This window comes from Chelmon rostratus, chromosome 11, assembly GCF_017976325.1.
Source record: "Chelmon rostratus isolate fCheRos1 chromosome 11, fCheRos1.pri, whole genome shotgun sequence".
NCBI classification, from domain to species: Eukaryota; Metazoa; Chordata; class Actinopteri; order Chaetodontiformes; family Chaetodontidae; genus Chelmon; species Chelmon rostratus.
The window spans coordinates 12,681,646-12,697,959 of NC_055668.1; the positions used below are offsets into that span (position 1 = coordinate 12,681,646).

Below are 16,314 nucleotides of genomic sequence, written 5' to 3' on the forward strand. Positions count from 1 at the left end.
ACAAAATTTTAATGTCAAGAACATGGAGCAAACATTAAGACATTGTCTCCTTCTTCATTTATGAGTATAGTGAGAGGTAACCTTTGTGTAGCAGCCAGGCCTTTTCTACCATCTCCTCCCACAGAGGGCTGATGTCAGTCATGCTGACAGGCCCCATATCTGCTGTGCGGCTCGCAGAGATCTCTATCTTACAGCCCTCTTCAAGTGTGTGTTGCCTCTCCGTCATGACCCTTGACCAACAGGCCTCTGCTAAGGACATTAGTTTTCTGTCAACTGGAACACAAACACACACATTTGTTCTGAACTCTGCAGTGACCCACTAAATCTTCACAGACGTAGAAAATCTACAAAAATATCTTTCACATACTGGCCCTCATACCTGTGGCAACATCTTCTCTGTTACTGAGGTGTGCAGAAAGTCTGGTTTTGGTAACAAACAGGTGGGACGAAGCTCTCCTGTTGAGCACTTTTTGTGTTGCATATCCAAAACCTTCAGGGTAGCTACAAAAAAAAAGTGTGATTGTGTGAATTACCAGTGAATCCTTATTTCAACTGCAGATGAGTTTTGGTTTTACTATTACCTGCCAGATCGTATCAGTAACAAACAATGAAGAAGGCACATAATGAAGTTCAAGTTTGAATTGTAAGTTGCCATGACAACATCCCAGCGTTCCATGAAGGTCTGTAATGCCCTGACGACCGCTTCCTTTTCTTCGTGGGAATGTCGCGGTTGAGAGAAGAAATAAAGCAGGACTTTATTGGTGCACGAATAGAGGGCTGACACTGTCCTCTCTTTCTGAGTCTGGCCCTTCTCCAGAGCCTGAAAGTATAACACAGTGTATCTGTTAGCTAATTTGAATTGAAATGAAATATTAGCACCTGTGGGCAGATTTTTACAATTTAGAGCTCCAACTGGCTAAAAGCAACTGTCTCCAAATTGACAATTAACAAATTGCTTTTAACCACCATTTACAGATCACTAAAAGTTTGCAGGTCTCTCAATTTCAAATGTCAGATTTATTGTGAAATCATTTTTTCCATATTAAGTATCTGTATGAGGTGTGTGTATACTACTGTATACTTCTATGTATGTGTCTCAATGTGTGTCATCTCACCACCACAATCTGATCTGCAAGGAAGTTGAGCAAACTCTCAGAGTCTCCCAAGAATGTTCCACTGTACAGTCTCTGCAGCAGAGTTTTACTGAAGAGCACTACATTCTCCATCAATGTGCCCATTTGTCCTTCAGGCCTCTCACTCTGCCCATCTGAGAGATAAAATAAAAAGCAGCACATTCAGATGAGAGATTTTCTTTCTTGGACATGGTCAGACCAGTTTGAGCTGTGAGGAAAGCATGCATTGTTACTCTACCTTGTGTGTTGAGATGGGTGTTGTTTTCGTCCTCATGGCTGAGCATGGGGATAATGTCCATGATAAACTCTAGCAGCTCAGTCTGGAAACACTGCCTCTGTCCCAGCGATGAACCATCAGGGGAAAACTGTGACGTTTAAGCAGTTTATTGCTTAGAAAACACATTTGACATTTTGATGTGTGACGGCTCTTACGCCAATTATGCTGGAGAACACCTTGTCTAATGTGTTGGTGGTGGTGTGTGTGAGTGCTTATCTATCTGACAGCACTTCTACAGAAATCTGTAGTTCTTGGTCTATAGGTGTTCTCTTCCTCCTAGTGGCGAATGATTGTATTAGCAGCGAATCAGCTCTGCCTTATTTAATAAGTGAGCAAAGAGTGGCACCTTCTGGAGAAAGTACACTTTTGCAGTACATTGAAGAGCCTTTTTCAGTGAGAATGTATTTTGGGATTAATGTGCATGTGTTGCATGTATGTCAATATTTGAGAGTGATCCAAAATACAGATGAAATACAGTAAATAACTGTTAATTAATGTGTGTGTGCATTCACCTCCAGCAGCAGAATGAGCGGATGTGCATTGGTGTTGGCAGACACATTAAGAAGACTGTCCATTAGCAGAATACGGATGAAATCGCAAACCGGCTTCCTGTTTGATTGAAGAGTCAATGTGTCCTCACCTTCACTCTTCACGCAAGGCTCAACCACACACTAAAGGAAGTGAACAAACCATTCAGTAAGACCAGGGAGAGAAAACTGTTAGTTTCACAAATTCAGAGGAACACTCAAACCTCTGAACAGTCCAGAGGGTACACAACTCCAGCGAGAGCATGGAGGAACTCTGGCGATGCCCACAGTGGGTCTCTGGGCCTGAGGTTATGGAGTAGACAAAGGAACTGCATCACACTTGCTGGAAACTCAAACGCCCATGATGCATCAGTGCCTGACATGTACTTTGCTGGAGGAACAGGCTGTTGAAACATAAAAGAACAATGTATTATACGTGATCAATTTGCAGTGACAAATATTAAGAAGGTGCAAGGTTTTTCCATTCTAACCTGAGTGATGATGGCTTTGACTAAATCCAGCAGTATTGTAGCAGCTTCAACACAGAGCTGCTGAGCAGGAGTGTCTGCTTGGCTGTCAATCAGTGACTGTAGGACATTATCCAAATGCACCTGCAGATGACACATAATAGGACATTATGACAGAGATGATGAAGAGGATGATCTGCAAGATGAAAAATGACTTACCCCCTCCTCTGCAGTGTGACTGGCCTTCTTCCCCAGCAACAGAGCAGCCAGGGCTTCATACACCTGAGGCAGGCGATAGTGTCTGATCAGCAGCCCCTGTAGAACATCAAAGCCTGGACATGTGGCGCTGGAGCACTCATAAGACCAAGAATGGCCTCGGAGGTTGTCTGGCAAGGCAAGAAATCAATGATAGAAGTTGATTTTGGATTAAATGTAAGACAATCAAAATATTCTAATTGACTTAAATCTTAAATGACTGTGAATTTAATCTGTTCAATCACTACAACAATAATTTCCATATTCATTTTCATATTCAAGCCATGCGTTTTATGTGTGCAAAATCATGTCAACTGACAATCTAACTGCTGCTCATTACACTAAACTGCATGTAACTAATGTTGAGGTGTAAAACAAAAGCCTCAAATTTACACATCAGACTTGTTTGTCAAGTTAACTTCATAGCACCACAAAATGACGGCAAGCTGACTACGTTGAACTATTTCTTGCTTAAGTGAGAAAATATTTAACTTCATGTACCCATGACAGCAAAAGGTTCCCCCATGTCATCTATGAGTGTTGCTGGGACTACCCCCTCTCTGAAGCTGCTCTGCTGGCTGGGACTCCACAGAAAGTGTGTGAGCAGGGTGAGACCCAGTTTCAAGGTGGAGGGGTGAAGGTGGGGCAGGAGGAAGAGCAGGAACCAATCACTGCCCAGGGCATCAAATAAGGCCTTCTGCCGACTAGTAGGGAATGAGAACACGATGGACTAATTCAGTAAATGTTTTTGCCATGACATTATGACACATGAAATACAGGAAAAACGTGTTTCCTTTCAGTTCTGGTTTAGCTAAATCATAACAGATGCAACTCACTCTTTGATTAGAAGGCTGTTTGAGTTGAGGATTTCGTAAAGCGAAAGCAACATCTGGTTGCGGATCCAGATGAGGCTAGCTGGACCAGAACTCTGAGCTACAGCACAGATAAGACTAGTTAGTACAGGTAACAACTCGTGTAATCTGCAACACATGTAATGTACTGCATGAGATGCGGTTGTGTGTTATATGGTGTACCTGGCGTACCCTGTGAAAGATCACTGTCAGATATCTTGTTGGTTTCATCCGAATTAGTAAGAGGAGGGAGTGTGTAGACCAGGAAGAGGCCAAGTCTGACCAAATAAAAAGGACATATTTCAAACACAGATGTATTGCTAAAACCTTAACTGAGCTGATATCTTTATGTGAAAACTGCATGACAGGAGCACTTTGCTGCAGCTGGTGTGTTCCCAGACTGTACCTGCTGATGTCCAGAGGGTTGAAGTGAGCTTTTAGGAGGGATGTGATGACACCAGAAATGATCTTAACCTTCTGAACGGTCACATCAGGATCAGAAAGCTTGAATAGTAGCTTTGGTAGCAGGCCCACACTGTCCATGACTGCTGCATTCCTGCTGTCACTGATGAGAACACAGAGAGAGAAACAGAGAGAGCATCAATCACAATCTGTTCCCACGGACAGAAAATCTAATTCAGCAATTCATGCACAGGTTCAGTCATGCTCCTCTCTTCAGCCTCTGTGACTGATTCCATTGAACATTGCTTTGACTATTTCAATTGTACTGTACATATCTGTGATATTGATGACAGGCTGCTGCAAATGTTGACAGAAGAGTCAATAAAGTCTGTTGTCGATCCTCAACAAGACTCTCCTCTTATAGAGGGTGATGTAACTTATTGGCCATGTGAGTTAATAGTAAATTAGATTAAAAGAAAACATTCTGTGCGGTTTGGTCACACGCTGATAAGACGTGGAACTAACCTTGTCGATTTCAGGATTTCAGCAAAGTGGTTCAGAACTGAAAGGTCCAGATTATCTGATGTTTTCTGCCACACCTGAAAACACGGTATAATACAAGAGCAACAATACTGTTAGCAAGTTTAAACAATTAGCCTCCAGATGCAATAAAAAAAACTTTCTAAATAAATACTGGCTAGACATAAAAATATATAAATATTAATAAAAATGTTATGTTATAATTTGGAAGCTGACCTCCAGGTCACAAAGCAGGGCCTGGAAAGCAGGTGTGTTCTGTAGGCAATCAAACCCAGAGCTCAGGTCCACTAAACTTGAGAGATACAGAGCCAGCTGAAAGGTTCTGTAGCTGACCAGACTGCCCTTCATCTTCAGCAGGAAACCCAGCAGCTACAAGGAGGGCAAATTATATACTACATGAGGACAGATCACCACAGTAAGGCAGCAGATTCTGATGTCTGTTTATACGAAATGTGAAGCTACTCCAGTAATTTTACAAGATTTGACAGACCTTGTATCCACCGATGCGGTTCATTTCCTGCTGCATGGCAGCGTTGGTCTCCAACACAGAAATTAGAACTTTAACAGCCGCATACAGAGAGCTATCATCTGGTGCCATTGCAACTAGACTGAGAACAACTGCAGGCCCACCGACATACAGGAAACCACTGGATGCACTTCTGGGGGTGAAGGTACGCACACCTAGAACAAAGAGGCAATGCGGTTACCAAATGTTCCTGCAAGTCAACTTTAAATAAACTTTATTTTTTAAATATAAATAATTGTATTTTATAACAATACTTTATTTACCAAAATGTCCAACTAGGGCTGCTCCTATGGTGCGAGCTGTACCACTCAGGTGCTGGCTGATGTTTCGAGCTAGGAGCACAGGTGTGGAGTGATCCCGAGATGTTATCCCCATCTGTAATTACAAACAATGATTGCTCCTCTGTATCAAAACAACAAACACATAGGTTCAGCATGGACTCACTTTACCTCTTTAGCAATCAGCCTGCAGTCCACCTCATTGTAATCCTCTCTGATCTGCACAACAGTTGTTATTTTAGAAATTGCTGGGTTGATGCCAAATGAGATCCTCTCTTCAGGAACCAGCCTGCGAGAGAGAGACTCAGCATCTGGATCATTGCCTGGACACAAACAGAGGGGAACACAGTGAGGTAAAGTTACAAAAGTCAAATGTAACGTGTCACCATGTATATCACTATAAAGAAAAAAATGCTGTGTAATTATTGGACTAATAAGAAAATATTTCAATGTCAACATATTTGTCCTCACATAACACATAAATTGTAACACTTTCATGTATTCAATAGTTATAGTTCTGTCTCAGTATATAAAGGACTCCTATATCAAACATCATCTGTTCAGCAGAGAAAATCATGTATGCATAGAATGAGCACCATGACAACATAATTTCCAGGATACCATGGCCTGGGTGGGAAGACATAATTAACCCAAAAAATTAAAAGATTGGTTAATCAAAACTACATTCCTAACATATCTAGAAACAACATCATCTTATTCTAAGATCAAAATTTCCTTATAGCCCACAGCAAAATGTGGTCTCTGCTCTTATCCAGGACGACTTAGGGGAAGTAAACAAAAGACCTACTGTCTTGCACAAGATCTTGTGACTCACCTGTGTTGTGCAAAGCCAAGAAGTTGCCCACGTAGGCGGTTCCTTGTGTGTATATGACACCCACGGCCTCAGGGCTCAAAGCCTCCTCAAACAGGTAAGCAGGACCCACTCGCCACACTAGAGCAGCATGCTCCTTCCAGAGAGCTGGTGTCCCTATCAGTCCGTACACATCAATCACAGCTGTGGGGTCCATGGAGACATACTGACCAGGGAATGGCTGTATATACCTCATCTGACAGAAAATGCAGAGGCTGTGATGCATGAACACATAAATGCCACATTAGACCTAGAATCAGGACAAATCAGCCCCTCAGTCATTCTCCTCTTGTCATACCTTTCCTGTCCCCACTGCCTTGCCGTTGAAGTAGGCTGAGACCAGACAGCATTTCTTCACGTCTTTTGCCATGACCACAGCCAGATGGTGCCACTGACCTGGGACCAGCATGCTGGAGCAGCGAAACCTCAGTGATGTAGGCAAAGAAGTGGGAGTGCAAACTTCTGGTTCCATCATATCTATCCCACACACATGGAGTAAGACATTCAGTCACTCTCTGCAGCATAAAACTCATAATATACAATCCCATTTAAAAAAAAACAGATAAGGAATAGCTGACATTTGTGAAAGCTACAAAGTTAAACAAATTCTTCAAATTTCTTGTAAATCAATCAGTGTTATGGAAAGTTCACCAAAGTATTGACCAGACCTTTATTGCTCTTCCTACCCAGATATGTGAATGCTTCCTCCTCTGTGGAGATGACCAGACAGCCGTCATAGGCCGAGAAGGAGATAGATAGACAGATGTACTGTTGTTCAGTCCGGGACATGTGGCGAACCACTGACAGTAGACGGATTGGGTGGGAATCACAGGCCGAACTGAACCTGTTGATCTGGAACCAGCAGGAAAATGAGAGACCAGCTGCAGGGGGGAAGCCACGGCAGTCTAAAACATGAGAGGGAGATGATTAGACATATTATTCAGATTTATTTACAAATGTGTGAGTATTAAACTTTTAGACTCATCACGTACCTCCTCCAATTCCACCTGTTGAGATTGAATCAGCAGTCACTCCTTTCACTGTAGCCAAAGAGGGCAGGAAAAGGCAGCTGCAAAGCAACAAATTAGTGACTGAACAATGTTCTTACATTCACTACAAAGTGACTTCCTCACAAGCCACACCTCACTGAGGGAAATTTGAGGCAATTCATCTTATATGATTATTCTATGTATTGCGCAGGTACAATGTTTTATCAAGCAGAGATGGTAATGCCATGTTGTGACACATCCTATATTAAATTCTGGCCTTCATTACACTTCATCATCTCTACAATCATCTTTTTAAATATTACTGTATTTCCTTAAATAACAGCCTGTAGACAAATAAAAGCTGGGTTTCAAATGACACAAACACGAACAGATAAAGACCAGCCCCAAAATAATGGCTGGGGAACAAACTAGGATGGATAAACTCCTGGTCGCTGTCATGTGGCAATTAACCATAATGTACATTTACATCATTTTAATGTAAATTCAACAATATAATCATCTTTGTTGTTCTGGATTACTCATTTAAAGTGTTGTTGTCTGATTTCAGTCACTGCAGGTGCATGTGTGTTAATGTCTCAGCCAAACATTATTTTACAGTAATGTACAAGTGCAGAACGGCGAGATGGCAGTAGCTACATTTCAAGTGCCGGATGGGACCTTTGCAAGTCAGGTTTTACAAAACACATTCCTACAGATGTTTCACAATAAGTTCAATTACGTCATCTTGATTTGATACTGCACAGAAAACCATTAAAATAAGGACTTACCCATATCCACTCTCACTCATGTCAAACTCTACAAAGGCAGGTGAGGAGGAGACTCGGTGTGGTCTGAAGGTGCGAGGTGATGTCATAGACACCAGACTGATGATCTGGTGGGGCGGGACTGCAGAACCAACAGAGGATTCACTGTGAGTTGCGGACTGCAACAAGCTGAAGGTCCGTTTCAGTGTCTTCACTGGAGATCCAGATGAGGCATCTGCCTCTGTACTGTGACCTGTTTTAGAAAACACAGGACACAACCAAAATCCAATGTGTGACCTGCTTTGCCTGTGCTTGAAAGACCAAATTAAAACTCAGGAAGATTGAATCTAACACACATCAGTAAACAGGAGGCAGAACAGAAAGATTAAGTTATTATAACAAAACAAGTATGCACCATTTGAAACGGAAGCTTTGACCAGTGGCTGACATTCAGGTTGCAATTGTACGGCTGTTTTGTCTGCCAAGCACATGAGAGGGTCCCCTAAACACAAGAACTTTCTGAAGAGGAAAAAGTAACAGATGTTAGACACTTAATATAGTAGTACAAAAAAGGCAAAAGCTGCTTTCTCAATAAAGAAATGCATGCATCTGAACCTCAGAGACTGAGTATGTTTTACCTGAAGTCTGCATGTGTGATGGCCTGGGAGGAGAGCTTTTCCAAGATCCGTGTCACAGGTAGATGTAACGGGTGGTTTGGAGTCAGCAACATGCATTGATAGTTGGCCAGGAGTGTGGAGACCAGGCCCCCCTCACACATTACCTGGCGATTTCGCTCAGATTTGACCATGGCCTGGATGTGGTTAGCCAGTGAGAACTGGACCTCCATCGAGAGCTGGCAAAGAGGGGAAGAAATTTGTCTCGCACATAGTAAGCAACATTACGGGGTGTAACATGTTCCAGTCTAGAAAGGTACCTGTGGGTCCTCTGGAGTAAATACTGACGGAAGAAGAGTCATAATAACTCGGATCGCTCCTGGATGAAGAATAGTATGATTGCAGGTGAACCTACCGTAAGCCATGCAAAAAACACAAAGGAAATGCAGGTTGATACTTATGAGATCACATAGACAGCCCGTTCATTACTACAATTTAGATACGACTGTAGAGGAAATTCATCTCATAAGAATATGGCTGAGTCTTCCACTGCCTCCAAACAGTTATAAATATCCACCTGTACTGAGACTCTGTGCAGACAGTAGAAATGCTGGGTGCTGTGTTTCTGGATCTTCCCTGTGTGTCTTCTAGGGACTGAAGGCCCGACTCCAAGTGGACAGGGGACGACCCCGAATACACTCCTTCATGGCCTGCTGGTCCATTTTGTTTCTCATTAACTTCATCACACCCATCCACAGGCTCTCGTCCCAAGTTTAACTCCAGAGGAGAGTACGTCCCTGTGGCGAACTGGTCAAGATAGAACAGCAGCCTTATACATGTCCGAAGTGTGACAGGCAGATTGGGCTGTGGTGTGGTTGAGGGAGTGGAGGGTGTTTCACAGGCCTCTGCTAATTCTACAAACTGGTGGAAGCTCTTTCCTGCCTTTCCGGACTGCTTGTCCTCTGCAGTCTTGGTACAGGAGACCTCTTCTCCATCAAACATCTCTTTCTCAGGGCCTTCAGGGTAGTGGAAGCAGCCCAGGTGAAGAAGAGCCTCACCAAGCCTTTCATAAAATCCACCAGTCTCAAAATGGTGTGCATTTACTGTGTGAAGATGCACAGCCAAGGCCAGAATGTGGAGAGTGAGGAGGAGGAGGTCCAGCAGCGGTTGATGCCCCAAGGACTTCCACACCTCCTCCTGGGGAGGGTCAGACAGAGCCCCTTCCATGTCTATCACCAGAGACAGCAGTCCGGTGAAGCCTCCAGCTCTTCTGAAGGCGTCCCAGCTGTTGGGGCTATCCAGCACCTTCAGCACAGACTGAAAAGCAGATGAAAAGAGTCAGAGAGACCATTTGGACAGTGAGCATGTGGAATCACCAAACATAACACCCATTTTAGAGCGAACACATTTTGATAGACACCCTCTGGCCAAAGCCTCAGCTTTTAAAAGCATCTCCCTAATCAATTAAAAAAGTGTCATGAAAAATAGATGAAACGTATAGATATATCATAAATCATTTCTGGTAACTAGTTTTTGGAGGTGAACAAAATCACATTAGCTTTATTCAATTTGGAGACCTAATCCATCAGGTAGGTAATGTGTGAGGCAGAACGCAGAGGGAAATGTGATTAACTGAAACTGGAGTAATCACAATGGCTCTTAACACTTGCCAACCTAGGTCGCACCCAATCTGATTGCCACCTGCAAACCATGTTAGCACAAAGAACACACCCACACACACACACGCACACGCACGCACATGCGCACACACACACACACACACACACACACACACACACACACACACACACACACACACACACACGCTCCTGCATGCATGGACAAACAAGCACAAGCGTTCACGCACGCACACACTGAATACCCACAATATCTGCAAGTAAGTGCTCTTCTCGCTGCCATCTATAAAAACGGACACATACAGTGGGTGTGTAACTTAGTTAAGCTTAATCAGATCTCTGTCCCATTCACTGATCTGATAGAGGTGGTAATCTTCAGCGTGCCACAGCACAAGGCTGCTTGCCTAATCAAATCGGTCCAGAGTTAACAACTAAACCTGTTTTAGCAAATCAATCTGCATTTGTCTCTAATGTAATCAGGGTCCCACATGCTAAGAAAATAAATTCACTAGTTTATAATGTTTCAAGAGCATTACAATTTGTTATGATTTGATGTAGAGTGGAGACTACATTTACAGTTCAGTTGAGATCACTGCATATCTGAGTGTTTCTGATATGTGTGTGCTGTTGTCTGTGACTATGGGTGCATGTAATATGCGAGTACCTGCAAAAGGTCCCGCTTCAAACCAAGTTCCTGCTGTGTAGATGAGCAGAGGGCTCCGATGGCTGTGCTCATGAACTCCTCGGGGTTAATCTCAGCAAGCTGCTCCAAAATGCTCAGAGTGGGACCTCGATGCTGATCCTCATCCAAGAAGATCTTTATGTAGGGAACCATACCAAGGTCTCGCACTGAAACTGGAATACACATGCAAAAATTAAGTGAACAACAGCAGCTTCCAGCCCTGACATAAATAAAAGGCATACACAAAATGACTGCAGAGAGTGAAATTGTAAGGAATGTAACAGTAAAAATATTGGACTTGGAAAGAAATGAATGTGTATACCTGTGTTTTTGATCGAACGCAAAGTAAGAGTTGACACAACTCGAAGCATACAGGTAGTGAGCAGTCTCTCGCTTTCCTCCATACCTGGCAGCTGCTGGGGATCTGAAGAGAACAAGAACTTCAGCGTAAACACACAAGATGAGTTTCACATGTTCATATTTGACTGACGAGGTCTACAATTGGATTTCAAAAAGAAATCACTTTGGAAGTAAAAGTACTAAATCATAACTGGCTGTGCTGCTCAGTCCCCACATTCACAGTAATGACGTATTGTTATGTCAAACAATCTCTCTTTATTCTTAGTAGCTGTTCAATCACTGTTACATCAGATGTTGAGGAAAGAAATATGTTGGTTCATACCTATTTGAACTCCAGCCTTCCTGAGGATCTTAGCTCTCCTACGAAGTTCCTTGAGCAGCAGGTCCAGCAGACCCCAGTCACTCAGCACCTCAGCTAGCATACCACTGTGGACTGTCATCCTACAGAGAAGAGGAGATCGATCTTATTCAGCCCACATCACGGAAACATAGCACCTCTTTGCCAGCAGCTGCCACCTGTGGCATAGACCATTCATTTATAACAAAATACACTGAATTCATACCTAAAATTGGCAGCTTATCCTGTGTATATCTGAGTTAAGGATCAGACTAATCAAACTGTTGCATTTCAGGGGAGAAAGATAAAATACTTTAAGATGGAGTATCCTGAACAATTCTGAATAATATGTGACCAAGTAGTCCTGCTCACCTGTGAAAACTCTTGAGAGCCACCACCCCAAACTCTACTCCTGCCACTCCTCCAGCCAGTGTCCCAGCCCAGTTCTGCTTCAGCACACCCAGCAGTGCCCGCAAGGTCTCATGGGGGATGTAGTTCATCTTAAATACCACCTGTAGGAAACCCAGCATTTAATCACACCTCCTTTGCCTGTTGTATCAAAGAGAAAGTATGCACAGGGACTTTGCTCTCAATGTTAGAAATCATACCATCTCCAGCAGTGAAAAGAATAGTTTTTGGACGGACGCTGGTTTATGCCACACACAGGCAGCCAGCTGGGCCATGGACTGAACAGTCCACTCCAAGAGGAAGAAATTGGCTGGGTCTCTCTCCCATATTGTCTGCAGGGTTCGAAGAAGCTGGCAACACAGCAGAGAATCTTTAGAGCGCAGCAGCGCGGCCTGCAGCAGGTGGAAGGCGGGCAGGTTCTTTACTGCTGAACCTGAGGACAAAGGTACATTAGGAGATGGACAGTCAAAAAGTGTCACTACACTTAAGTTGCCAAAGGAGGTGTTAGCCCTTTAAAACCAGGTCATATTGAATAAAACATGGTCTGCCTGTTTGTTTATTTTCACATTTTGTATTGTATTCCTGTCAATTTAGCTAAAAGATGTTTTGAATTTAAAACTCGATCTATCAGATTTTGCACAAGGTCAGACAGTCAATTTCTTAGAAAAAGGAAAACCAATAAAGTACAAACAACCTTTAACACAGAGCACAAGCTGAATTCCACGAGCCAATTGAATTACACATACATAGATAGAGTGAAAACAAACAACATAACATACATGAAGGCAAAAGAAAAGTAGCATAATCTGCCTTGATAGAGTTTGTGTGCTGCATTGTCAAAATATTTAGAGGACGTCTTAGTTTTGGGAGCTAAAACACACTTTGTTTGTTGTGAATAAATATATACCTGGTTAGTAATAGGATTCATTTTCACACTTAGTCAAAATTGCATCAGAACCAAATAAGATCACGCAGAACAGTCCCTGGTCCCTCTGCTGGAAAGAGATATACTCCTTGATGTGATGGATGGGTGCTGAGTGTGTGTGTCTGTGTGTATGTCTGGATGGGTGTGCGTGTGTTTATTATGGACACTCTATTTATGAGTGTTGGATGGAGGTGTGTGTGCATCTATGATAGATGGCTGGTTGCTGTAGGCCAGTGGTGAATGGATGTGGGGCATCCTAACAGAGTTAGAGGGGAAGCCTCCACTTCATCATTCCAGACATAATCACCTCAGCTTCCTGTTAACCTGAGGGGTGTTGTGCACTGCAGCGGGGTAGTGTTGGGGAAATGGGGAGTCAGGGTGTGTGGGAAATCAAGGAAAGGAAGCGGTGCAGTTTCGATGGGTTATATGAGGGCAAAAGTGCAAAGGAGGGATGAACTGTGTGGTCATTTGGGTGGGCCCACTCCCCTATCTAAGCTTATCTTTGCTGAGCTATGCATGTGATGATAATTAGATGATTTGGAGTTTGAATTCGGAAGGGACGGTTCGGAGTTAATTAGATATTGGAGATAATTAGGCAGTGGGTGGCCAGAGAATACCAACGAGGAACCAGTGATGGAGACTTGACCTACCTTTGGTGAGTGGCGGGTCGAACTTAAAGGCTGGAGGCTGGGGGTTAGTGACACAAAGAGCCACTTTCAGCTCAGCTTTTCCAAGCAGGGTGAAAGACGCGATGAGGGCCAGCAACTCCTCCACAGGCTGGAACTGATCCACAGAAACACCTTCCTCACAGCTTACGATGGTTTAATGAAAAGAGACAAAAGAGGTAAAGTCAAATCTCTGATCAAGCAGGACCCCTCTCAGCCACTCCAATAATCCTTCTAGTGAACGGTATCAGGTCGTTTAAACACATTTAAATGTGTTTTAAATTTGTATTATTTATTTATTGTTGGAAAATTTCTGTTATATTGAGAGAAACAGAGAAACAATTAAATAAGAACCAAAAAAAAGATTTCTCTGTACTGACTCTAAGAGCAGGCAAATTACATTTATATGAATAATTGCACCCTTTGAAGGGGCTGTATATTTAAACCATGAAATTCCAATTCATTTCTAAGAATGCCTATTCATTCTTGCCTTAAAAAAGACAGAAATCAAATTATTTTGATGCCCTTTCATTTCTGTCAACACAAATGCCCGCTAAATGAGTCTCACTTGCTTCTAAATCCTGAAGTGTCATAGTCATTTCACTCTTTTTCTGTTCATGTACTTTTATCTCACCGTTTCAGGATGTTCTCAAGGACCTTGTAACCGTCATTGGTGTCAAACTCCATGAAGAGGGCTGGGTTGAGGGCGTAGGTGTCTCTAATAAAGCCAAACACAGCCACAGCCACCTCAGCTAGCAGCGGCCCTGAGACATCAGCACTGATGTGCAACAGGTTCTGGGTGCAGATACGCACACAGTTTTTGCCTAATGAGGAAAAGACAGTCTTGGTCAGTGAAGCAGTAAAAGATGTACAATACAGAGCAACAGCGTCTGCACAATCAAAGTCAAGAACACTTCTCTAAGGACTGCTTTTCACTGATACAGTTTATAATAGAATAATGTCCTTCACTCTTAGCCTGTCTTCACACAGGTATAGCAAAATGCTACAGAATTATTTTATAGCAAAGAGCTATGGAGCCATGTGAACATAATATCATGGTGGAAAATGCTGGCAATTTCCATAACAAATCAAAACTAACTTGCGTGCACCAGAACATTTGAGTGAATTAACTGTGCTGATGGAGGCATCATGTGAAACATATTACGTGATTACGTATGACGTATGTCTCTCTGCTAGGATGTGTGGTCTTGTGTCTCTGTATAATTAACTCATCTATGGAACAAAGACATCTGTCTGCATGAATACCGTTGCTGCTAAAATCTAATTATTCACTTTCTGTGCAGCCTTTTTTCTGTGTTCTATTTCAGTATTTATTTAATACATTTCATTACGTGTTCAGTGGAATTGGTGGAACAGAGTCGATCATACCTTGGAAGCAGAACAAATAACTGACTATAAGCTAAACAGAAATGTTTACTCATCCCAATAGTTATGAATTACATCACCTAGCAAGCTTGGGACAGTGTTGCTTGTTGCTACAGCAGAGACTGCCTTGAGGACACACAAGGCCTGATGCCTCCAGGTGGCGCTGGTCTGGTCCCATAGTGATGTGAGGCCAATGATAAGACACTGCAGTTCCTGAGTTTCCACCAGTCTCTCCACATTGACCGGCTGCCTACAGAGCTGAAGGAGAACCTGGAAAAGAGAAGTTTAGAGTAAGACCAAAATCCAATGAACAAGAATAGAAGCAGCACTGAGGATAGGTGATTGGAGCTTTCTTGATGAGGAGGAAAGAGGCAACAAGGTTATTGCCTCAACTGACCTGCGTTAGTGGCTCCTGAAAGGTCTCTTCTATAGCTATGTCCTCCTTTTTAGCTGGAAGGCACACTAGTAGGTACAGACATCTCACCAAAGCAGCGGGGAGCCCTGGGTTTAGACAGGACAATATATCCTACACACACACACACACACACACACACAAAAGTTCTTCATTTCCAAAATGTATTTACAATAACACTACTATAATAACCCATATCATCCTGGTTTGGGAAGCTTGATACATTGTGAAGATACGTGTGGAGAATATGACGTATTGTTGTCCATTGCCAGTCAAGGATTTCACATAAATCAGGGTAATTTGCCCATGAACGAGTGACTCCAATCAAATGTTAAAACAATGTCAATTCACATACTGATGAACTGAAACTACAGAAGCCTGACTTTGAAATTTCACTTGACTTTAAAAGCTAATTATCACTCACCGAGCTGTCAGCTGTCAGCAGTAGCAGAGACTTTAACAACAGCCATCCTTGATTGTCTATCGGCTCACAGTTTGTCTCCTTTGTATCCTGCCTCTGAAAGAATCGTACCACTTCACTACGAGCCCCCTCTGAAAACACAAAGAAGTCAACATTTGCTGAACAATGACTCCAAAGACTAAGGGGTCATGAACAAGTCAAAATTAAAATCATATTTCACATCTATGTTCAAGTGTACCACTGTTCAAATATTAAGTAACATGCACACTATATATGAAAAAAGGTTTGGCTGGATAAGTGTTTTCATACATGTTTCACAGAAAATTTGCATCGCATTTCTATTTTCAGTTTTTGTGCTCCAAAACAGTTCCTGAAAATCATTTTAATGTGACATGGGTGTGCAACTGAAAAGAGCAGCGGAGGCTCAAGACAGAAAGGTCACACTTCCGTCAGGTGAAAGAGTTAAGAAGTATTACAAAGCTAGTACATGCACCATGTTAGGCTTTATTCAACTGACAAAACAAAACCAAGAAGTGTCTTCTTCTCGAAAAACAAAAAAGCTTCTCAATTCCTTCCTCCAGAAAAAC

General features: G+C 42.7%; 1 protein-coding gene across 3 annotated transcripts in view; it reads right to left on the reverse strand.

Moving 5' to 3' along the window:
- wdfy4 (WDFY family member 4) overlaps positions 1 to 16,314 on the reverse strand; it is a 39,872-nt gene that overhangs the window by 20,569 nt on the left and 2,989 nt on the right. The window contains exons 4-40 of one of the 3 annotated variants that reach the window (XM_041947141.1): positions 15,731 to 15,858; positions 15,292 to 15,420; positions 14,975 to 15,164; positions 14,143 to 14,332; positions 13,494 to 13,654; positions 12,119 to 12,351; positions 11,883 to 12,022; positions 11,496 to 11,614; positions 11,136 to 11,237; positions 10,796 to 10,986; positions 9,072 to 9,811; positions 8,815 to 8,905; positions 8,519 to 8,733; positions 8,296 to 8,399; positions 7,905 to 8,133; positions 7,120 to 7,196; positions 6,814 to 7,032; positions 6,426 to 6,604; positions 6,092 to 6,323; positions 5,428 to 5,579; positions 5,242 to 5,353; positions 4,943 to 5,133; positions 4,669 to 4,821; positions 4,438 to 4,511; positions 3,917 to 4,075; positions 3,703 to 3,788; positions 3,496 to 3,592; positions 3,161 to 3,363; positions 2,624 to 2,790; positions 2,429 to 2,548; positions 2,162 to 2,341; positions 1,923 to 2,081; positions 1,372 to 1,498; positions 1,116 to 1,267; positions 582 to 820; positions 380 to 501; positions 82 to 273 (exon numbers count right to left, since the gene is read on the reverse strand). In XM_041947141.1, the coding sequence (XP_041803075.1) occupies positions 82 to 273; positions 380 to 501; positions 582 to 820; positions 1,116 to 1,267; positions 1,372 to 1,498; positions 1,923 to 2,081; positions 2,162 to 2,341; positions 2,429 to 2,548; positions 2,624 to 2,790; positions 3,161 to 3,363; positions 3,496 to 3,592; positions 3,703 to 3,788; positions 3,917 to 4,075; positions 4,438 to 4,511; positions 4,669 to 4,821; positions 4,943 to 5,133; positions 5,242 to 5,353; positions 5,428 to 5,579; positions 6,092 to 6,323; positions 6,426 to 6,604; positions 6,814 to 7,032; positions 7,120 to 7,196; positions 7,905 to 8,133; positions 8,296 to 8,399; positions 8,519 to 8,733; positions 8,815 to 8,905; positions 9,072 to 9,811; positions 10,796 to 10,986; positions 11,136 to 11,237; positions 11,496 to 11,614; positions 11,883 to 12,022; positions 12,119 to 12,351; positions 13,494 to 13,654; positions 14,143 to 14,332; positions 14,975 to 15,164; positions 15,292 to 15,420; positions 15,731 to 15,858 (6,354 nt within the window). Of the gene's footprint in view, positions 1 to 81; positions 274 to 379; positions 502 to 581; positions 821 to 1,115; positions 1,268 to 1,371; positions 1,499 to 1,922; positions 2,082 to 2,161; positions 2,342 to 2,428; positions 2,549 to 2,623; positions 2,791 to 3,160; positions 3,364 to 3,495; positions 3,593 to 3,693; positions 3,789 to 3,916; positions 4,076 to 4,437; positions 4,512 to 4,668; positions 4,822 to 4,942; positions 5,134 to 5,241; positions 5,354 to 5,427; positions 5,580 to 6,091; positions 6,324 to 6,425; positions 6,605 to 6,813; positions 7,033 to 7,119; positions 7,197 to 7,904; positions 8,134 to 8,295; positions 8,400 to 8,518; positions 8,734 to 8,814; positions 8,906 to 9,071; positions 9,812 to 10,795; positions 10,987 to 11,135; positions 11,238 to 11,495; positions 11,615 to 11,882; positions 12,023 to 12,118; positions 12,352 to 13,493; positions 13,655 to 14,142; positions 14,333 to 14,974; positions 15,165 to 15,291; positions 15,421 to 15,730; positions 15,859 to 16,314 lie in introns of all 3 variants that reach the window. The other 2 variants (XM_041947142.1, XM_041947139.1) reach the window with 2 other exon arrangements.